The 24,793-nt window shown below is 33.6% G+C and overlaps 1 protein-coding gene across 1 annotated transcript; it reads left to right on the top strand.

The window, feature by feature from the left end:
* Window positions 1–20,673: 20,673 nt before the first annotated feature.
* Window positions 20,674–22,598, top strand: LOC116124426. The gene is made up of 3 exons (XM_031410143.1): window positions 20,674–20,939; window positions 21,035–21,156; window positions 22,444–22,598. Exons 1-3 carry the CDS (start codon window positions 20,674–20,676, stop codon window positions 22,596–22,598), a joined length of 543 nt encoding a protein of 180 aa, XP_031266003.1.
* Window positions 22,599–24,793: the final 2,195 nt, after the last annotated feature.

The raw sequence follows: 24,793 nt of genomic DNA, 5'->3' as shown, positions 1-24,793 counted from the left end.
CTATAAAAGCAATCCAAAAGAAACAACATAACATTGCAATATTCATGCAAAAAAGCTAGCCAAATTTTTTTGGGTTTACATAAAAACTATAAAACCAATTCAAAACAAACAACGTTGAAATTTTCATAAAAGTATTCATTTCATACTAAATGGATTAAATACATAAGCAACTAGGGTCTTCATTTGTGAATATTCTTTCTCTTGCTTGATGGGGGTCTACCTCTACGACAAGGTTGTTGCTCATGCGCTAGTTGAGAAAATACATTGACTGTGTCCTGAACTTCTACTGAATTTGCTAGTAAGATCGTGTTCTTCTGTTTACTCATCAATTCCAGACATAATCTAGTGTACTTCTCTGTCTGCAAGCAAACAAAATGAACACAATTTTTATGATCTTCTTAAGTGTTCAAATTCGTTTCACCAATTTCATATATTAAATATAGTCTGTGCAAAGACATATTATTTTGCTATAAAAATATTGTGAGTTTATAAAAGCTATAAAACAACGTATCTAATTAAAAATGTGTAGAAGTCATACTGCTTCAAGTTTTCTAGATGCATTTTGTAGTTTCAAAGCCAATTGATGATTTTCTTCTATTAAGGTTTCAACCTGAATTTGAGTGAAAAGAAAATCATTAAGATCATTAACAACACTTAAATAGATATAGCATTTTAAATCATCTAAAAAAGCAAATGATATTCTACCAGAATCTCTATACCTTCTTCTGGGATTCGAAGTACAAATCTCTATATCTGGTTTGCTGATTTTTAATTACGTGTATCAAATGGTCAACCTGTGCTTTGAAATTTTCAATTGTATTACTTGATTCAGGCTCTTTTATCTGTTGAGGTGATTGTAGTTCGATCTCTTGGTCACTGTCAATGAAAACCACCGATTCTATCACACGCTGAATGTCGTCATTGTGAGTTTCTGCAACTGTTCCTTGAAGTCTTGTCGTCATTTTGTGATTCTCTTTTCCATTCTACTAAGATTACATAATAAAGCAGATCAAATATGAAACTGAAGTATATTAACGAGAAAAACAACAGGTAAAAAAATAAAAAAAACAAAGAAAAGCATCGTTATCTCAAACATGTAAATTCTAAAACAAGAAATTTCTCTCTAAAAATTGTTGTAACAAGTTATTTTTTTTTCTTCCCTTTTTGTGACCCTTCAAGTATTGATTTCTTATGAATGGTAACCCTAGGTTTTCATTTTTGATAACGCTTGATTCAAATTTTTGTACAGGTGTTATAATTGCATAGAAATAACTTCAATTGGTAGGAATGCCCATCAAATACAACTGTATACTATAACATTAAATGAAATTTCACGATAGATTACAGAAACAAACATATGAAGCTACTACCAAAAACAAAAAACAGTATTGAAAAGAGGGATGAGATCTACAATAACTGATTCGGCAATGTAGAAAATCTCGACACGAAAGCTTTAAACCTTTTGAGAGAAAATCGGCACTAACAGAAGAGAAAACCGAAATGATTACACTGAAAGCGTGTTCGACAAACAATGGGTGTGAAACGGCTTACAGAAATAGAAAATGCATTAGATAAAGAAACACCGGATAAATGAATATAATAATGAAACATAAATGACTGTTAATTCGCCGACTATAGAAAACCAGTTGGACCAATGTTTTTGAAATAGCAGGTGCATGTTTTAATAAAATAATATTTAATTTCTTACGAATACTCCGAACAATATTATTGTTAGATATTGAAAAAATTAGGTGAAATATACTTAATTCAAATAAGTCAACCGGCGAAATATAACTAGAATGAAAAACTAAAATGTCATTACTAATTTAATAAAGTATTTACCTAATTAATATAAAACCATCAAGCAAATTAAAATAACAAATTACTTTAATATACAGTTTCATATTAATTGAGTTTAATAATGTTTATAAACATTATATCATTCATTGAACTATAACATTCTTACCATTGGTCTACTAAACAATTAATAATAACTTATAAAGAAGGGCTTAAACAAGAAGAGAAAACGAACATATGGAAAACAATCAGACATGTACTATTATACTTTTTTATTACTATTTCTTTTGTTGTTTTTCCAGATGTAATAATTTATTAAATCGATGAAACGTTTCAAGTCAGTGCAGGTTACCTCGGTTGGGTTTTTGATGTTTTGGGGTTCTTCAATTGTTGTATTAATTTAATAGGACATATCTGTTTGTTTTCCATGTGCTTGTTTTCTCTTCTTATTTAAGTTATTCTCGAAACTGTATGTATATATAAGTATCAATCTCGACTTCTATTCATATAACTTTTATATGTTGTACACTCTCTTTATTTGTTTTAGCTTTAATTGGCTCGATAATGGCTGGAGAAAAAGGAGACCTACAACAGATTTTGAGTGACATCGACCAGAATGTTACCGATATAAATAATGTGAAAACAAACATAAGAGAAGGCACACATTTGCTGGTCCAGGTCATGAATTCTATAGTCATTGTTGTTTCAGATTTTAAAGCAAAGGATACTTTGCTTTCTGCAGATGAGAAACGACTTGGAATGGGAAGATGTCAAGAGAGAAGGTAATACAAATGTTATGTAATATAAAACTAAACAAAAAAATATTATAAACTCTAAACATTTCAATGACTTATTTATTTGGAATTCAATTTTATATTATCCTATTATTTTCATATATATACAGTTATAATGCAATTTGTATTTCTAGCATGTTTATATATTTATTGAAATTCATTGTTTTTTTAAACCTGTTGGTGTGACAATGGGTTACAGACAAAAGGAGTTCAAACAGATTCTACCAAATGTTCGCAACAACATTGAAAATCTAAGTGGTACAAGAGAAAAATGCAATGATATGATTGATGCTTTATTTGAAATCGTGGATGATGTTAAGCTTATTGTTGCGGGTCTTAATACATGGGAGTATTCGATCGATCTCAAAAAAGAAGAATCAGAATGTTTTGATAAGATGACTGCAAAACCTGAATCTACACCATTTTCCGAACCTTGATAAATATATAAGACAATGTACACATGTATTTTGATACAAAAATATGTTAAACAGATCTCTGTTCTCGTATAATATTTTTTTTTTTAACTCTTTAAAATTATTTTTCATTGGTTAAACAATAGGATTGCAATATTGTAATACCAATATTTCAATATTTGATGATACAATCCAAGTTAATGTTCTTAAGAGTGTACCAATGATTAAGAAAGTACAAGCTGTATAGCAATTACAATAGCTCCACACACAGTTTAGTAATAATATATCAGGGAATATTTTTACAGATACAAACATAAACCACTATGAAACGTAACCCAGTAAACACCATCATTTAACACAATTCTTGATGACATCAGAAGCTCACCAAATGGATTCACATCAATACGCTTTTCAATATTCTTCTTAAAGTCAATCTCGCATTGCCGCAACATCTCCACCGAATCACTTGCAAACCACAAGTAGGTAAATTTCCATTGTCGCCCAAAACGTTATCCCCAATCAAATGAATTTCAACATAACTTTCAACGTCTGGTACTTATAATCGCTTATATTTATATTCTTGAAACTCCCAGACAAACACAAAATAACACTAGCAAACTCAGTACCCATGGCTACGTAATCCTACTTATCAACAATTTCACGAATTTAAGCAAATTCATCTTCGAGATTATCATTCGACACCTTTCAAATGTGAATCGAATCGCCCTTTAGGAAAATTGATATTTCCAAAACAAAAAATCCAGATCTGAACAAAAAAATTTCATGCAAGTACTCTAAGAATCAGATATGTAAACAAACTATAAGTAACAACAAACTTTAAGGAATATCCGTGTTTCAATCCTCTTTTACCAGATTTGTCTTTTCCTCTTGCAGAACAAAATTCTCCAAGAAACTGAAATCTTCATCAGGAAATCTGGACTTAAATGCATCACAACATACTTCTTGAGTGTTCAAGAACATGCGTGAGACAATATCAGAAGCTCTATCTCTTTCCTTTTCAACTACAACAAGGCTAGATTTCAGCTTGTTGTTGCAATCCAATAATTCTTTCTCCTTTCTTTCAAGAACATCATTTTCTAACTTTGCATTTGAACATGATTGTTCAATCACTAATAATTTCTTCCTATGAAACTCCAATTCATTCATAGCTTCTGACATTTGCTTCTCTAAATCCATTATTTCCTTTGTGATTTTGCCCCTCTAAACAACAAATCTTTTTTATTTCTTTCCAAATCTTCAATGATCTTATCAGAGGCCAGCCATCGCCTTCTGATTTCCAAATAAGCCATAATTCTCTGTGCCACAAACATGTCAACAACAACAACAATATAATTTTTTTTTTAATAAATTAAAACTAAATCAAATTCATCAATTTTACTTCCTCATCACACACCTTTTTACACTTGGTTCGTCTGATCAGTGGCAGCTCTTCTATATCTTCATACTTATCTTCATTTTTGAATGTAGATGGTCCCACAAAAATAGTCCCCATCAATTTGGGTGTAGAAGTTGATGTTGTAGCTGTTAAATTTGGGGATTCAATGTCGATATCCACTACAACCAGCAAAAAAAAAAAAAAAAAAAGTTACATGAGAATCAGTTAATAAACAAATAAAAAGTGATCATATAAAAAATTGCAATGCCTCTTTTGAATTGAAGAATGGAGTATTTCTTCAACATATCGAAAACATCGAATGTTTGTTGATTTTGAATAAACTTCTCCAATGTTTGGATGTCAGGTTCCTTCACATCTATTTTACCGAGATTCTGGTGGGGTATTGTAGATTTTGTCCATTGTGTGGGTAGTCCACCCCAACCTTTTTTGCAACCCAACAAAAAATATCTATCACTCCATCCTCGCACTTTATTTGATAATCTAGTTAATAGTACTCGGCCTTTTCTACCCTCGATAAAATATATTGGACTATTCGGCCTCTTTTTCAATACATAGAAGTAGTTAAAAATATAAAACATGGGTAGAATATCGTGCATTAAACATAGAATTTCAAAACTCAAAATTAATCTCCAGGCATTGGGATGGAGCTGAGTGGGTGCAACGTTATAACAAATCATGACTTCTTCCACAAATGAAGAGAAAGGAGGCACAAGACCACACTGGAGAAAAATTTCAAAAAAGGTGAAAAACCCAGGAGGGGTCTCCGAATTTATAAAAGATTTAAAACCATTGCATGGTAATAGATTAAAATTGTTGGCGATATTGTAATGTTTTCGAAATTGCAAAAGATCGGCATAGGTAACTATGCTAGGAATTTCTATGTGCGACATTGTCAAACAGAAAAATGAGATACAGATAAAACCCAGTAGGAAAGACTGAAATTACCCAAAAATTGTTGGTTGATGCAAGTAAAAACAAAGTTGAACAATAATACGAGTCGATAAAAACAATCAATTTTGAAGTGCAGTTGTGATTACAAAGTCAACGATAAAATGCCCTTAATCTCTAATTTGCTTTTAAAGACGATGAACATGTTTAACGATGACTTTTTAACCAGGTAGAAGATGTCCAACTCCAAATATAATTACACCTTATAAAAATATAATTACACCTGATAAAAATATAATTAATTATGAAATTCATGGTTTCATTATTATTTAAAAAAAATATAAAGATATATCGAACTATTAATTTCCTAATAATTTATTTTGTAAAATTTAATTTGCTCATTAATGTATTGCTCTTAATAAACTGCAAGTGAGATGAATCTAATCCTATAAATAAATGATGAGGTGTAATACGAGGCATTTATAAATACATATATAAATAGTTATGTGAATTTTAACAGACTCATACATTGTAAATGTTATAGAATATCATGTTTGACTGGTTATTGAAATTAATAACATTACTATATATATATAGATAGATAGATAGATAGATAGAGAGAGAGAGAGAGAGAGAGAGAGAGAGAGAGAGAGAGAGAGAGAGATATTCATCTGAACGTTAGACTGGTATTATTTTATGTATGGTGTGTTTGATATACTTTAAGGTTTATATATTTTTTTTCTTTATATCATATTGCTTTTGTTTCTTAAATAATTAATGCATAATAATTTTTACATCCTTCTTACCATTGTATTCCCCTTACATCTTTATTTTATTGTTCGTGAACGTAGATATATACAGTTGGATGAAAAGATTGCTCCTTATAGTTACGGTGTGATTCCTATTAAAGGTAAGGAATATATTCTTTTTGTGAACTATTTTTTTACAATTGTTAAATTGAATATTGATTGTGATATCAGATTCAAATAACTCAAGGTTTTTATACAAGTGAATTTGATGATCCTAATTTGTGAAAATATTTATATAAATTCTTGGAAAACCAATAAAGAACAAACTCAAAACTTCATGGTTAATTATAATTTTTCATTAGAATTGTAATCAATTAAGATTCCATGAGATCAAAATTTAATTGATGAACCATTTATTTATAATTGGCCTATAGAATTGTGACAAGTTAAGAAGAATACCATAATGTAAGTATAATTGTAATAAATGCAGGTATATTTTTCGTTTTAATGTCAAAGTCAATCATATCCTCAGTCCAACAAATGGATGATATACTTTTGATAGACCATTGCCGAACCAACAACTTATTCATATTTATAATAATTAATGTTTCCTTTATTTGGAAATCTCTATGTTGCCGAACTAGTTTAATATGTGGCTATAACAGATGAAGCTTATTTTTGGTTCAAATCTTGCTGCAAGATCATAATATTCTATGGTATAAAGTTTTAATAAAATATTTGTCTATCCATAAATTTACATAAAAAACTGTAGTAAATCATTTGTTATTAAATTTTGCATACAATTATAAAGATCTGGGCTCGATAGAGGTGAAAAAAAGAATGCAATTAACACAATATATTTTTGTTTTGGTTAGGTGCAAGATTATAAAATGGTTCTTACGGGTGAAGATGCAACAACTATACAGTCATACATTCAGGAATTATATTTGCAAGTGATTGAAAACTATAGATTGGCATATGATTCTGGATATATAAGTATAGTTGATTTCAGAACAAAAGTATGCAAGGAGAATAGAAAATTGAGAATGTTTATATGGAACAAAAAAAAGGCCTAGATTTCCAAAGCGAGCCAGAAAGTCAATCTCCAAAAAGAAAAAAAGGTATATTTAATATTAGAACTTCATATAATTATTATGTAAAGAGTAAACGAGTTCAGTCTATACCTTTTTTCTCTTAGTTATTCATGAACTATAAATCGGTGTTTTGACGTATGAATTTCATAGCAAAATGATCCATAATAAAGTATCCAACAAAAGTAACTACCTTATTTATTTTGGTATAGTCATACAAATATTTTGTATATTACATGCTTGAGTAAATCAGTTCTGTTTTCTTTAATGATATAATTTGTTGTGCAACATAGTCTCAATCATAAAACTTGTGTATCGAAGACAAAGAAAGATCCAATAATTTCTTTAAATGCTTCTATAAATATAAATGAGATATTTAATTATTGTTTTTGCCTTTTGGTTAAGCTTTTCAATTATATAATTTTTTGCATGGTATAGTATTAATTATGTTATTATTATTTTTAAATTCAGACGAGAGATCTAAAGAACAAAAATAATATGTATCAAACACAAAGAAGTGTTCTACAAGTTCTTCAAATGCTTTTGTAAATGTAAATGAGATACATGAGGAAAATAGAACAAAGAGAATGTTCGTATTAAAAAGGAAGAGAGGTAAAAAATATTATATTAATGGTTACCTATATTTTTAGATTATGATAACTTAAATTGACTAACTAAATCTATGTTTTTTAGGTGCTTCTCTGTGTGCAGAGCCTGACTCTAATATTCCAATTACTAATGCATAACAATACAATCGTGAACCCTGAATCCGACAACACATGTTTAAACATTCAGTTTGTTATATCTTACAAACATAATGTTATTTCATTATTTTGTAAAAATAAAGGTGCAGAACTTTGCCAAACAATTTTGACATTGCAAGTGTTGTTGAAAATTGTGATGATCTTTTTTTATTATTTTCATTCTCAGGCCAGACATTGTCGAACCGGTCGTCACGGCCACAAAATTAAACCTAAATACCGCAGTTAGCGGTAAGCAAGGTCGAATCCACAGAGAACAAGACTAATGACCTAATGTATATTTGAGTTAACGAAAGAGAAATTGACAAATTGATTGATTAAAAATAAGGAAACTAATTAATTGCAAGAAATTAAAAGCATCAAATAAATTGCTAACTAAAACACAATATTAAAAGTGTTGCCGCTACGGATTCGGTTTGACTCAAGACCAACTCTCACAATTCCTCTTCTCACTCTTCAATTTCCTAAACCTACAAGGCTAGGCAAATCAATAAAAACATCTCCCAACAATTTAGGTATAATCTATCTTGTCTCCCCATCATCTTAGTTACAGATCGATTGGTTAAAGACTATCATTGTGTAACGCCCCACTTGAGGTATGTAGCTAAATTATTGTTGCATTTCTTGAATGTTTATTGATTTGTTCTCAATTGAGCATGCATGTTGTTATTTTTGGTTGGTTGGCCCTTAGTTGAATTTTGTTAAAGTTATTTTGAGAAAAATGTGAAGAAAATCCCTTAAACTTTCATTAGGGGTAAAATGGTCTTTTCACATTAGTTGAAAAATTGGGGAGTGAAAAGAGATAGAATTTCATGGAGAATGTAATAAAAATGAGGGCATTATTGTAATTGACTAAGGGACATAGATGGAATTTCTAAGAAAGAGCAAGGGCAAAATGGGAATGATTGTATGTAACTTGAGCTAAAAAGGGTTTAAGTGTTGAAAGCCCTTCATTCTTCACCATCTCCACCGCCATTCTCATTCCCTAATTTCTCTCAATCCTTTACTCAATCTTCCAAGAATTTCTAAGGATTTTTGGGGTAGGTTTTAGTAGAGATTTAATCTAAAGCATCCTAAGGTAAGGATTCTTGCTTTAGATGAGAATTTGCTTATGATATGTTAAAGTCTTATGTTGTTATTGTTTAAAGTTGTAGATAGAAGACAAGATACAAAAGGGAAGGAGAAGTGCTAGAGAAGCCATTTACTCATAAGGTAAGTAAATCCAACCAAGTTAAGATTTAAGAAAATCAAGTGAATAGAGATTATATACTCACATGGCCAAGGGTTCCGAATCCATGCATAACCGAGTCCGATCGGCTAAGAGCGAGTAGAAGTCACGGAGAGCGGAAGCGAGTCCCGACCGTGCCCCCGGTAAGATGGGGCCGTGACTTACTAAACAGAGATAGTAGAAAAGAGTTCTAAGAAAGAGAAACAGAGAGAGAAACAGAAAGAGAAAACAGAGAGAAGTATAAAAGAGAGAGTAAATGAGAATTGTAAGGAAAGACTTAGAGAGAGAGTTACGGGGATAGATGACTAGAGGGTTCACTTACTGAGCATTATTTGTGCTAACCCCGTTGTCTTTCTATGTTTTTGCATGATTTAGGTGAGGACACGGTCGGATGGATGTCGGCATGTGAGGAGGAATGGCTACACTGTCTACATAGTTTTTGATAGTTTTTGTTTATGATACTAATTTTGTATAAAGAATGTATATGTTTAATAAAAGAAAAATTTGGGCCCAACTACTTATGTTATTATACATGTATTTTATTATGTATATTTTTATGATTATTCGAGTAAGAAGTAGTTATTACACATTGACTAACCAAAAAATGCTAAACCCTTAAACACCACTAGTTGGTACAATGTTAACAAGTACAACCTATCAACTTATATCATCCAATCAACTAATTACACAACATTCCTAGTAGAAATGATATTAAATGCTAATACAATTTGATTGCAATCTGCATCGAAGCAATTTAAAGTCAAAATCAACATTCAATAATCTCAAACCGACATTCAATTATGCGAAAAGTTATATGTCAACAAACGTTCTCAATGGACATTATCAATTCAGCATGTCAAGCATTAGAATAATATTAAAGCATCACAAACAAACTGAAACGAAAACAAATATAATCTGAATATAAGAAACTTAACCAAATATCCAACATTCGGGCTCATCCAACTAGTCGAGAAGATCCATGAGTGTCGATCCTGGTCTCTTTACACCGTAACAGGCAACTAGGAGCTTAGCTGCTCATGATGGTGTCGACGAAGCTGGAACGGTGGAAACGAAGCTGGTCATGGTGAAGAAGAAGTAACCGACAACGAGATGATGTAAAGAAGGAGCGAAAATGACCAACGGACAACCCGAAATATGAACAATCGTACTTGCTAGGAAACGTTAGTTTTCCAGTGGGTCTTCCAGTAAATGGTGGTAGAAATGGGATCTGAAGGTACCGTTGGAAAGCTCAGGTGAGAGGGAGTTTGGATCAGGTCTTGGGGAGATGAAAGGTCACCGAAAAGTGAGGGAAGTCGAAGAGTCATCGGATCAAGGTGATGGATCTCGCCGAAAAAAGGGAGATCGGCGGTGGAAATATGAGGGGAAGTTGATGGGGTGATGGCCAGCACAAAAGGAGCTCAATCAACACCAAAAAATGGTGCAAACTTCGATGGAAGGTGAAGAGTCACGGTGTGGAAATGGTGGTATGTCGCCGGCGTGGGTGAATGACGGTGGAGAGTGACAGGTCTGCGTGAGAAGGCGAAGAGTCGCCGGCCTGGAAGATGAAAGGTTGCCGAACTCTAGTGATGGGTGAAGGTCCTTGGCGGCTGCTTGGTTTGCGACCTTGCGCTTCATTTTTATACAAAATGTGGTAAATTTCCATATGGTCCCTGTATGATTGAAAAATGACAAAATCAACCTTTGGAAACATGCCATTTTACCCACTGAACAACATAAATGAGACAAAATCACCCCTAATCCATAAACCAGAACCTAATATCAACTCACACCATTTCCAAATTCATTCCAAATATGCTAAATTCATAGGAAAACATTAGGATGGGTTTTTTCGTGAATAAAATCATAAATTTCTTAATTGCCTCAATATGATTTCATTTTAATCGCACATAGGGTCTTTATATCACCAAAATAGAGTCACTTTCATGACTCTAACACACTCCCCAACTTACTCTTTGCTCGTCCTTGAGTAAAGTAAAAGAAACTTTTTCAACATTTTCACAAAACCATACACAATCATATTCATCAACAACCAAAGCATGCATTAAAAGGTAAAGTGAAGAATTTGAACATAATAAGTAAACAACACAATCCTAAATAAAGAACTAAAATTTCTATCAAGATTTGCCTATCTCCATTCAAGCTTCTCAAACACACATTTCATATTCATACCACAATGTTAAAATGTCATGCAAAACTCCCCAACTTATGTACATGCAACATAATGCTCATTTTTCACACAAGATTTTGACATATAATTTCTTTTTCATTCATCACTTTTTTTTTTCTTGTCTTAACTTCTTAAGTTTTTTAGAAGGTCCTTGTAACGGACTTTAGTTCAATGACTCCCAAACCAGACAGCTATAGGGCACTAAATGTAAAACATTCCTCGGACTTACTCACCCGAACCAACTAGACTACAAGTCAAGACTTATGTTTATTTTTTTTATAAAGCTCATGATCTATATAATGACATATTAAGCTTTCCAGAGGACCCATGTAACGAGCTTTGGGCCAACAACTCCTAAGCTAGATAGCTTTAGGGGATTAGGTGTAGAACACCCCTCAGGCTTACTTACTCGAGTCCACTAGGCTACAAATCAAAACTAAATCATCAAGCAACAGTAAAGCACTTCTAAAGACAAATATTAACATTTTTAATACATGCAAGATAATAAATGAAAATATACTCCATGGCCATGTAAAGTATGTGGGAGACTTGCATAAACATTAAAACACATGACATTTACAGAAAACGATGTCTAACCACAATTATGGACAAACCTAGCACATAACAGAACCAATAATTCAATGTTTAAAACCATGTTTGTAATGCTCACTTTGAGGTACATAGCTTATTCATGTTTATTTGCCTTTAAATGTTGTTTGTTGGCCTTAGTTAAATTGGTATGGTGCTTGGTTGCCCTGAATTTGGTGAAGGCTTGGCGAATTAGAGAGTTACAGACTTCGCCAGGGTGAAGAATAAGCCTCGCCTTGGCGACGTATGCTCTGTATTTTTCGCCGAGGTGAAGAAAAATCTTCGCCGGGGCGAAGAGTCGGCTGAATTTCTTAAGAAGTTTCTAGAGGAATTTTCCATAGGGGTAAAGTGACCATTCTAACCCTAATTAGCATAAAAAGTGGGGAGTGAAATGTAAGAAAATTTCATGGAGAATGCATTGGAGATGGGGTTGTATTTGTAAAGAATTAAAAGGTAAAGATGGAATTTCCAAGAGAGTGTAAGGGCAAAATGGGAAATAGTGCTTATTTATATGAGCTAATAAGGGTTTAGCCTTACAAACCTTCCCATTCTCTACGCCCCATACACCACTTCCACTCTCCATTCCTTTCATCTCTTCGCCAATTTTCTAAAGGAAATTGAGTGCTTTTGGTTGGATTTTGATAGAGATTTGATCCTAAGCATTAAAAGGTAAGGACTCTTGCTCTAGTTATGAGATTACTTTGTGTAAGTGTTGGATTCTTATTTAGTTTATGCTTAGGGTTTGAGAGGAAGAACAAGTCCAAGTCTACCAAAGATAGAGGGATTCTTGGGGACTTGCTCAAGCATAAGGTAAGTAAATCCAACCTAAGCTAAGATTTAAGTAATCAAATGATTTGAATGCATGTATATGCTTATGAGTTTGAGATTGATTGTTGAGAATGATGCTATTGTTAAGTATATGGCTTTTGATGAGTAGATTTAAGCCATGAGAAGTGGAGTTGGTATGATGGTGACCAAGTGAAGTTTGGTTGAATTTAGAAAGAATTTGAGTAGAATATTGAAGTGTATTTTCCTGGCCAGGGTTTGTGATGAATCAAGGGAGTTTTACTCTAATATTGGACGGTTTAAGAAAGAAGGAGAATTATAGTTCAAGTAGAATTTAAGTATGCATGTTTGTTGTTTGATGAAATGCCTAAGAGAAAACTTAATTTTGTGCAACATTGCATATTTGCATTACATGCTTGTACTTAAGAAAGAATTATGAGCATGAGCCATCCACATGCATATATTTGCATATGCATAAGAATTTAAAGAAAGAATAAAGAACTTTAAGAATAAAGAGGAAGAAAGAAAAGCACTAAAGAATTAAAGAAAGAAGAGTACTAAAGAGGAGAAAAGAATAGGTTGTTGCGATGGGGAACCCGTGGGTGACAAGAAGAAGAATTCCCATATGCATGCCACCTTAAGTGAGCAGGATAAGAAGAAGAAGAATTTATACAGCCCGTAAGAGTGTATGTGGATGAGGGCTATACCAAGAAGAATTTCCTACATGCACGCCACTTTAATTGAGTGGCCTAAGAAGAAGAAAGAATTTGTACAGTCCGCAAGAGTGCATGTAGATGAGGACTGTACTCACTCACATGGCCAGGGTTCCGAATCCATGCATCATCCGAGTCCGATCGGCAAAGAATAAGAATAAGAAAGAAGAAAAATAAGAATGAGAAAGAACAAGAAAGAAGAAGAATAAGAATAAGAAAGAATGAGAAAGAATGAGAAAGCTTGAGCAAGAAAGAAAAGAAAGAAAAGAAAAGAAGAGCTTGAGCAAGCAAGAAAAGAAAAAGAAGTAAAGAAAAGAAAGAAAAGAAACAGAATAAGAAATAGAAAAGAAGAGAGAAAATGCATTTCCTTGCATTAGTGCATATGCATCTCATTCATGCATGTTCCCATAATTTCCATCATGGTTAGTGAGAATAAGAAAGAAAGAACGGAGAAAGAAAGAGCAGAGAGAATAAGAAAGAAAGAAAAGAAAAGAACAGTGAGAACTAGAAACAGTGAAAGAAAAGAGAAAGAACAAAAAGAGAATGAAGAAGAAAAAGAATAAAGTAAGGAAAGAATTCAAGAGAAAGTCACGGGGATGAAAGAGTAGAGGATTTACTTACTGAGCAATTTGTGCTCACCCCGTTGTTTTTCCATGTTTTACAAGAAATAGGTGAGAAGCGGTCGGATGGACGTCGAGAAGCGGAGAGAAAAGGCACTACTGTCCATCGTGGTTAAAGCTTTTGTATATGCTATTTTGTGTTATGTAAAGAATTATATGTTAAGTAAAGAAAAATTTTGGGCCCATCTACTTTCCAGTTAATAAATATGTATGTTTTCATAATATATTTTCTAAGTATACTAGTAGAAAAGAAGTTATTACAATGTTGCAACAACCATTCAACTAGCACCCTCAATTGCTTCTAAAATGGTGATTATGCATGAATTCATGAATTTTTTTTTTTTAATAACTCAATTTAGTTCACTTTTACCACTTTTGGACTTACAAGAGTAAGATTCAACATATTTTCAACAAAAACATAATCATGCCATAAAAATTTAAGCACAATCGATTCAACAGACAATCTCCATAAAGCATCATCAACATCATCTCCACAAAAATACCATCAACAACACTCCACAATAACATACATACTGCACAAAAACAAAATCAATCAACACACTCCCCAACTTAAAATGTCATTGTCCTCAATGACTCACAACTACAAACATTCTCACCAACTTAGCATCAAATGATCTCAAATGGAATAAAATCAATAACCATTAAAATAATGCAACACATGAGAACATATTGAATAATATCAACATAAAATTTGAAAAGATACAACCTGGGGGACAATAATGGAGTTATCACTAGTTGGGTTTGTGGAGTATGCTTAAGCGTAGCCTTTGACTAGTTAATGAGTTCTCAACCACGACACAGATGGAAAATCCTACAACGACAAAAACAACAAAGAAAATAAATTAATAAAGAAGCATTTAAAAAGGTGGGTTGCCTCCCACCAGCGCTAAGTTTTAAGTCTTCAGCCAGACTGAATGCAAACATCAAGTTCAAGGTGGTTGAAACGTTGGCGGTGCCTTACATGACCCTCGCCATTCAGCAACAAGTGGGGTATCACGAGGTCCCAAGAAGGCATATTTGAATTTAATACGCCATTTCCATGTGCACAAATCTTTTAAGAACTTAGCATAGGCAGGTATGTGCTTAATGACATCTAGAAGTGGAATACCAATCAGCCCTTGTCTAAACAGCTCGACCATTTCCTCCATCCTAGTGGTTTTCTCAAAGTTGGATGCATTATTTGACTTTAGGTATTCAGGAAAAGGTTATATCGGCATGTTAGATGCAGGGGATGGTTCTTTCTCCCCAACTTCCTTGTTTTCATGTCTTAGTACACCTGACTCTATGGTTGGTTCTCTTTCACTCCTCCATACTTGGTTCCTTTCCAAGCTATCTTTCTCTCCAAACTTAGTATATAATTCCCTCTTAGGCCTAGCTTGTTCATGACACCCCATCTGGTGAGGTGCACCATTAGGATTATCTACAACTTGACTCAGCAAATGGCCTTCCTCTCTCTTATAAACCGTTTCAGCTATTTGATCAATTTGGGCCTCTAGCTTACTAATAGATTGGAATGGGAATGTGATATTTGATAATGCTGCTCTAAGTCATTGAATCTTGCATTCATGTCATCTTTTTGTTCTTGCATGGTCTGGAACATTTGATCCATCATTGATTCCAGTGAACCGAGCTCTAGAGTGGGCTGTTGGATAGGGTGTCGGATCCTAGGTTAGACGTGTGGTTGGACCGAATACATGTCCCAATAATTGCCCTGTTGATTGGAAGAACTATATGGCATATTATGGGAGACATTCTGAGATTGTTCTTGCTTCCATGCAAAATTAGGATGGTTATGCCTCTAACTATCAAATGTGTTCGAATACAGATCATTCCGTCTCTGGAAACCTTGTGCATCTTGCACTTGCTCCTCAAAAGTGTAGGGAGCTGGTTCCTCAAATGTGTACTCAATAGCTAAAAGGTCCGAAGGCATAGAAAAGACATCCTGACTTGGCCTACCGGGAGGTGGTTGCCTAGAAGCTTGCCTTTGTATGGATATGAACGTGTCAAATTGATAGGCTAAAGACTCCAACTTGGAGTTCATATCGTCCAAAGGAGAAAACTCATAAATGCCATCATTCCTAGGCGGTTGCCCTATGATAGGAATCCTAAAAGCTAAATGGTTGTGCATGGAATAAAGGTTATCATCCATCCTACGTACTTTCTATTTTCGAATCCAAGGGTATTAAAATTGGTTGATACATCTACCAAACATTCATCAACAAGTGCACCAAAGGTTCCACCAACAACCACAACACAAAATTCAAAGAAAAAGAAAAAAGAAAAAAAAAAAACTAAAAGCAAATTCAAAAAGCACACATAAAGAAAAATAAAACTAAATATGATATCACCCTAAAAAAAAAAAAAAAAAAAAACCCACACAATCAACAACTAAAACTAACGGTCAAACAAAAAGAATATTACTAAATCAAAAACTAAATCCTATGAATAAAAACAAAATATGCAAAACTAATACAAACATGCAAACTAAATGAACACAAAATGCAAACATCACACAAATGATTAACAAGAACTAAAAAGAACTAAAGCTAAAAAGATTAGCGAATATCACAATCGGTCACGCTTAAACTTTGATGCACATGACACATTACAGCGTTTCCCCAATTGCGATCTTCTTGCAAAATAAAAACAAACGCAAATTAAATTGTCCTAATGAAAATTAAATGACACAAAAAACAAAAAAAAAAAAAAAAAAAATTAAACTTAAAGTATTTACAAACCCAAACACACAAAAAGTCAAAAGCATGTTGCTCCGCGGCAACGGCGCCAAAATTTTGTCGAACCAGTCGTCATGGCCACAAAATTAAACCTAAATACCATAGTTAGCGGTAAGCAGGGTCGAATCCAAGAGAGCAAGACGAATGACCTAATGTATATTTGAGTTAACAAAAGAGAAATTGACAAATTGATTGATTAAAACTAAGGAAACTAATTAATTGGAGGAAATTAAAAGCATCAAATAAATTGCTAACTAAAACACAATATTAAAAGTGTTGCCGCTACGGATTCGGTTTGACTCAAGACCAACTCTCACAATTCCTCTTCTCACTCTTCAATTTCCTAAACCTACAAGGCTAGGCAAATCAATAAAAACATCTCCTGGCAATCTAGGTATAATCTATCCTGTCTCCCCGTCGTCTTAGTTAAAGATCGATTGGTTAAAGACTATCATTGACTAACCGAAAAATGCTAAACCCTTAAACACCACTAGTTGGTACAACGTTAACAAGTACAACCTATCAACTTGTATCATCCAATCAACTAATTACAAAACAAATGCATTCCTAGTAGAAATGATATTAAAGGCTAATACAACTTGATTGCAATTAGCACCGAAGCAATTTAAAGTCATAATCAACATTCAATAATCTCAAACCGACATTCAATTATGCGAAAAGTTATATGTCAACAAACGTTCTCAATGGACATTATCAATTTAGCACGTCAAGCATCAGAATAATATTAAAGCATCACAAACAAACTGAAACGAAAACAAATATAATTTGAATACAAGAAACTTAACCAAATATCCAACATTCGGGCTCATCCAACTAGTTGAGAAGATCCATGAGTGTCGATCCTGATCTCCTTACACCGTAACAGGCAACTAGGAGCTCAGCCGCTCATGGTGGTGTTGACGAAGGCTGGAACGGTAGAAACGAAGCTGGTCATGTTGAAAAAGAAGTAACCGACAATGAGATGATGCAAAGAAGGAGTGAAAAGGACCAACAGACAGCCCATAATACGAACAGTCGCACTCGCCAGGAAACGTTAGTTTTTCGTTGGGTCTTCTGGCAAATGGTAGCGGAAATGGGATCCAAAGGTATCGATGGAAAGCTTAGGTGAGGGGGAGTTCGGATTAGGTCCTAGGGAGATGAAAGGTCACCAGAAAGTGAACAAAATCATGTTGGGAAATCGAAGAGTCGTCGGATCAAGGTGATGGATCTCGCTAGAAAAAGGGAGATCGGCGGTGGAAATGTAAGGGGAAATTCATGGGGTGATGGCCAGCACAAAAGGAGCTTAATTGGCACCAGAAAATAGTGCAAACTTTGGTGGAAGGTGAAGAGTCACGACGTGGAAACGGTGGTATGTCGTCGGCGTGGGTGAATGACGGTGGAGAGTGACTGGTCTGCGTGAGAAGGCGAAGGGTTGCTGGCCTGGAAGATGAAAGGTCGTCGGCCGGCGACCAAACTCCGATGATGGGTGAAGGTCCTTGGCGGCTACCTGGTTTGCAACCTTTCGTTTATTTTTATACAAAATGTGGTAAATTTCCATTTGGTCCCTACATGATTGAAAAATGACAAAATCAATCTCTTGAAACATGACATTTTACCCCTTGAACAGTATAAATGAGACAAAATCACCCCTAATCCATAAACCACAACCTAATATCAACTCACACCATTTCCAAATTCATTCCAAATATGTTAAATTCATAGGAAAACATTAGGATGCGATTTTTCATGAATAAATTCATAAATTTCTTAATTGCCTCAATATGATTTCATTTTAATCGCACATAGAGTATTTTTATCACCAAAATAGAGTCACTTTCATGACTCTAACAGACATTGAAAAAACAAAAGAAATCTTTATCGAAGACAAATAGAGATTCAAAATCTCACTCGACAGAAAGAGGTAACAAGTGTCACATTGTTAGTTATACATATTTAAATGTGGACTCAAGTATTAAACTTAGTAAAAAAAAAAAAAAAATGTCATTCTGAGTTTCTAAATTAACAGAACACATCAATTACTTTCTAAAAATAAAATGTTATTTCTTTGCACAATGGAAAAAGAGTCCTGGAACTTTGGTGAACCATCCTACAAGTGCATTCATTGTGGATTAGTCATGTGGTATGAAGAGGGAACTATTAAGAACCAAAAGCCAGCCATCCCTTTGTTTTATGTTGTATGGATGGCAAAGTTCAGTTATCGTTATTGAAAGAACCGCCGGAACCATTAAAAGGTTTATTGGATGTGTCCAATGGTAACAAAGGGATTAGTTTCAAGAGTAAAATAAGAATATACAATTCATTTTTCTCATTTACACCAATGGGATGGCATGTTGACCATGAGATTAACCAAGGGGGTAGTCCATATGTTTTCAAACTCTGCGGACAGAATTACCACCGAATAAGATCGTTACTTCCACTTGAAGGAAGGAAACCTGAGTTTGCGCAGCTTTATATTTATGACATAGAGTATGAAACCAGTCATAGATTGAATTATGTATGAGGTAATACAGCCGATGCTACTGTTGACAGGGAATTAGTATAGGAATTGCAATTGATTTTTGATGCGAACAATGAATTGGTTAAAAGTTTTTGTTCTGTCAGGAACCATATCCATTGGAATGATATTAGAGATGTGCATTTGTGGTTAAAAATGAAAAAGGGAAAAGGATGGAAGACAATACAATTTGCCAACTACATCTGAAATTGCAGGTTTGATTGTCGGTGATATTGGAATTTCAGAAACTGGAAAAGATGTCATTGTTCATCATTCGAAAAAGGGTCTTCAAAGGATTTCTGACTTGCATCCAAGCTTTATGGGATTAAGTTATCCAATATTATTTCTGTATGGAGAAGATGGATAAAAGATTGACATAACCATAAAGACTTTCCTAACAAAAAGTCTTCAAAGAGAAACAGGCTAAGCATGAGAGAATATTATGCATTTTGATTGCAGTATAGATAATGTGAAGGGCATACTCCATTGAAATCAGGTAGATTATTATAGCAATATATTGTGGATGCATATATGGCTGTTGAAGAGGAAAGATTTTGTTGGATTAGAAAAAATAAAAAAAAATTGAGGAGTGATTTGTACAGTGGGTTGATGGGTGCCATTTCAAAGGATGATGTTAATGCACAACATCTAGGGAAATCTACGTTGCTCCCTTCGTCTCACACTGGCAGTCCCCGATATTGTGTTTAGAATTATCAAGATGCAATGACGATTTGCTGATGTTATGGATATCCATATATTTTTCTGACATTCACCTGTAATCCGAAGTGGCTAGAGATACAATATCTATAGAATTGTATTGGACAATGTGATCAAGAAAGTAGAATAACTGCAGTTTGCAAAGTTTTTGAGATCAAATTGCTTGAGCTAATGCGAGAGATAAAAAAATGTGAATATTTTGGTGAAACAGCGGCAAGTAAGTATTCCAACGAATAATATTTCTACTTTTTTTTTTACAAATTGTAGTTCATTGATAATTTATGATATGAAATTATGTTATACCAACTATTGCTGAACACGTTATAATTATTTCTGTCAGTTATCTACACTATCGAGTTCCAAAAGAAAGGCCTCCCACATGCTCATATATTGGTTTTTCTACATTCCCAATATATGAATCCTTTGGCATCCAAAATAGATGAAATAGTTTCTGCTGAAATTCCAAATAAGGAAACCGATGATGTTGCCTTTGCAGTTGTGGAGAATACATGATCCACGGTCTGTGCGGTGATGTTAACAAGAATTCACCATGTATGGAGAGAGGAAGATGTAAAAAACATTTTTTTGAAGGAATTTGTCAATGAAACATCTGTGGATGACAACGGATACCCAATGTATAGAAGACGAAATAATGGAGCATTTGTTGAGAAAAAAGGGTATCAAACTAGATAACCGTTTTGTTGTTTCTTATAATAGGAATATTTTGGTTAAGTATGATGCTCACATAAATATTGAGATATGTAATCAACATAGATCAATCAAGTATCTATTCAAGTATGTCAACAAAAGGCTGGACAGAAAGAGAGTTTCTATGGAAATTGAAAACAATGGTCAACAGAACAATCAATGCGAGATTTTACAAGACAAAGACGAAATAAAGGCATATCTGGACTACAGGTATGTACAAAATACATCAAATATAATGTTTTTATATTGTTTTTTGATATTTGTTATAAATACGATATTAAGTAATTCAATCAAAAACATTACAGATATATCTCTTCTATGGAAGCTTGCTGGAGGATATTTAAGATTGACATGTATTACAGAGAACCAATTGTTGAAAGATTGCCATTCCACTTAGAGAATGAACAAATAGTTATTTTCGATCCAAGTAAGTGTTTGGTTCAAATTTTGGAAATCAAGGTTGTTACGCAAACGAAATTGACTGAATGGATGAAGTGTAATCAACGATACCATTCTGCAAGATCATTGACTTATCCTAATTTTTCGAGCGAATGGGTTTGGAAGGATACAAAAAGACAATGGTCCCCACGACAAAAATCAAGGTGTATTGGTAGGGTGTATTTTGCATTTCCAGGTAGTGGTGAGAAATATTATTTGCGAATGCTTCTGAACTTTGTAAGAGGAGCAATGTCATTTGAAGATATTCGAACTATCAACAGAGAAATATTCCCTACATTCAAAGATGCATGTTATGCATAGGATTGCTCGATGATGATAAAGAGTGGAATGATTGCTTGGATGAAACATCAACGTGGGCTACCGGAAGATAGTTAATATAGCTCTTTGTAACTATTCTTGTATATAATGAAGTGGTGAGTCCAAGAGACTTGTGGAGAGCAAATGTAGAACACCTATCTGAAGACATTCCCCACATTCTTAAACAAAAAATGCGGATGACAGAATTGAGATGCACTGAGGAACAGATTCACGATCATGCATAGTTCGAGATTGACGAGCTCATGAAAAAAGGAGGAAAATCCTTCGCTGATTTCCTTGGAATGCGAATTCCAGACTGTTTCATTTTTGAGAATTCACAGAATAGATTAATTGCTAAAGAATTAGATTATGATATCGACAACATGAAAACAGTGCACAGTGATTTATACAAAGGTCTCAACAATGGCTAGAGACATGTATACGATTCGATCCTTGATTCCGTGAACAATCAAAGTGGAACACCATTTTTTATTTATGGACATGGTGGAATAGGCAAAACCTTCCTATGGTATACAATCATGGCCAAATTAAGATCTGAGGGTAAAATTGTACTAGCTGTAGCTACATCAGGAATTGTTGCATTGCTGTTATTCGGTGGAAAAAGAGCACATTCATGTTTTTGAATTCCTTTAGATGTCACTGAAGAAAGTACAGGTGATATAAAAAAGGAGACACAATTGGCAAAACTACTTGCACAAACAACTTTGATCATTTGGGATGAAACACCTATGGCAAACAGGTATTGAAGCTCTTAATAGAACTCTGAAAGATATTTTGTCTAAAAAAGATCAATCAAATGCAAATAGAATATTTAGAGGCCTCACCATTGCCCTGGGTGGTGATTTTAGATAGATTCTACTAGTTATACCAAAAGGGAAAAAACATGACATAAGACATGCCTGTTTATCGTCATCTTCCTTTTGGAAACATGTAACAGTGTTGACACTTACAGAGAACATAAGGTTGAAGACAAACTTGGTGAACCCAACAGAATTGGATAACTTGAAGGGTTTTGACAAATGGTTACCTAATATTGGAAAGGACGGGACGTTGCAGAAGATGAAAGTTACATCCAAATACCTGAAGACTTGAAAATCAATCAACATATTAGTCATGAAGAAATGATTATGAATGCTGTTTTCTAGATTTATCTGCTCAAATAAATATTGTTGATTATATATGTGTGTGTGTGTGTGTGTGTGTGTGAGAGAGAGAGAGAGAGAGAGAGAGAGAGAGAGAGAGAGAGAGAGAGCAATATTGACACCAAAAAATGAGACAGTACATAGATTGAACTACCATATCATCCAGAGTCTGCCAACGATGGAAAAACGTATTTCAGCTCGGACATCACTTGCAAAGAAGTAGGTATCTCAAACAATGATGACATTCTCTATCCCACAAAATTTCTTAATTCTCTGATGTGCTTCGGCATGCACAAACATGAATTGCATCTGAAAATTGGCATTCCAATTATGTTGCTATCTAATTTGAATCAATCTGATAGTCTTTGCAATGGAACCAGATTGATCATAACCTATTTAGGAAAGTGGTCCATACAAGCAATGATTATCACTGGGTTAAACATTGGGGATATTGTCACAATTCCCAGAATAATAATGTCAAATGCAGATATGAAGTGGCCTTTCAGGTTGAAGAGAAGACAGTTACTTGTGACAGTTAGCTTTTGTATGATAATAAACAAAAGCCAGGGTCAATCACTCAAAACAGCAGGATTGTATATGAACCATCAAGTCTTTACAACATGGTCAATTGTACGTGGCACTATCAAGAGTAACTTCAAGACAAGGTATCAAGATTCTACTAGCCCTGCAAGAAGATTAATCGACGGAGACATTGACAAATATTGTTTTCAAAGACGTCTTTAATTGTAGGGATTAATATGTTCTATATTATATGAATTATTGTTTATAATAGAAAGGATTGATACATCGTATATAATATAAGACATTGTTTATGAGAGATTGATGTGAAAAAGTAAACATATTTATATGAATATGAAAAGGTCACATTAAATGTTTAAATAAATACAGTAACATAATTTACTTGATACAAAGATATTTATATGTTTTATATTATTATTGTCAGAAACGATGAATAATATAGTGAATGTATTATCTGTTATAAATACATATTTTTTACACACGCAACTGATCTATAAACTATCGCGTGACAGGCATCATCAAGATATTTAACATTAATATTACAACAATTAAACAGTTTAAATATTTACAGAAATAACATTACATAAACTGGAGAATTTGTTTCACATACACAAAAATTAGCATCAACTGAATACATCCACGTCCATGATAATAAACACTTGTGAGCCAAATTTTGACAAAATATTGTGAAAATGCTTAACAAACGGTTTAAATATTTACAGAAGTGCCATTAAGTGGACCAGAGAAAGGTACAACAACATTGCAATCAATATAATCAAAATTAGATGACTTCTCCTCATTTTTCAACACAATTGTCTCTAAAAAACTAGAATCTTCATTTGGAAATCTGTGCTTAAATTCTTTGACACAAGCTTTTCTGGTGGCCAAAAACATTTCTGACACCGAATCATAAACCTTTTCCTTATCTTTTTCAACTTGTGCAATTAAAGATTTAATCTTATTATTTTCTTCAGACAATTCATAACTTTACTTTTTAAAGACTTCCTTTTGTTGCCGCTCATTTGCAAAAGACTCTTCAACATTTTTAAATGATTCTTGATAGTGTTCCAATTCGGTTTTGACCTTTTCAAATGCATCCTTTGATATTTTCAATTGTTCTTTCAATCTGCTAACCTCGACAATCGTATCTTCATTTTGTTTTGTCAAATCTGTGACCACATCTTCTGAAACAAGCCAACGTTTTCTAACTTCTAGAAACCTTCATAAGCCTATTTCAAAAACAATGAAACCACCTTAACATTATCATGCCATATGTATATATTCACATGATGCAGTGAGAAAACATTACCTCTTTCCCTAGACTGAAAGTTTTGCTGTCCAGATCTTCTTTACAAAGATTTTTCCATTTTTATTCAGAATTCGTATTTGGACCCTGTTGCTGACAAGTTTTCTGATGTTTCACCAATTAACGTAATGAAATTTCTTCTGACTGATTATCTTCTTCTTTAGTCAGTTTAACATGGCAAGAACCAAAATCAGGTTTCATAGGATTGGAGACTGATGCAGGTAAAACAGAAGTCTATACAGGTGTTGACGATTCTGACTTGAAATCACTACTTGATCTTGCTTTATACAGTACTCCAG

This window comes from Pistacia vera, unplaced genomic scaffold (assembly GCF_008641045.1).
Source record: "Pistacia vera cultivar Batoury unplaced genomic scaffold, PisVer_v2 Contig152, whole genome shotgun sequence".
Lineage (NCBI taxonomy): Eukaryota > Viridiplantae > Streptophyta > Magnoliopsida > Sapindales > Anacardiaceae > Pistacia > Pistacia vera.
The sequence above is the reverse complement of the archived record's forward strand: the minus strand, read 5'-3'. Positions and strand labels throughout refer to the sequence as shown.

Bases quoted from the DNA above. Each gene is read 5' to 3' on its own strand.
- LOC116124426 (XM_031410143.1), top strand. From the start codon at position 20,674: ATGGAGCATTTGTTGAGAAAAAAGGGTATCAAACTAGATAACCGTTTT. The intron at 20,940-21,034 runs GTATGTACAAAA...AAAACATTACAG, and splicing joins AAGGCATATCTGGACTACAG to ATATATCTCTTCTATGGAAG. The intron at 21,157-22,443 runs GTAAGTGTTTGG...AACATGTAACAG, and splicing joins AATAGTTATTTTCGATCCAA to TGTTGACACTTACAGAGAAC.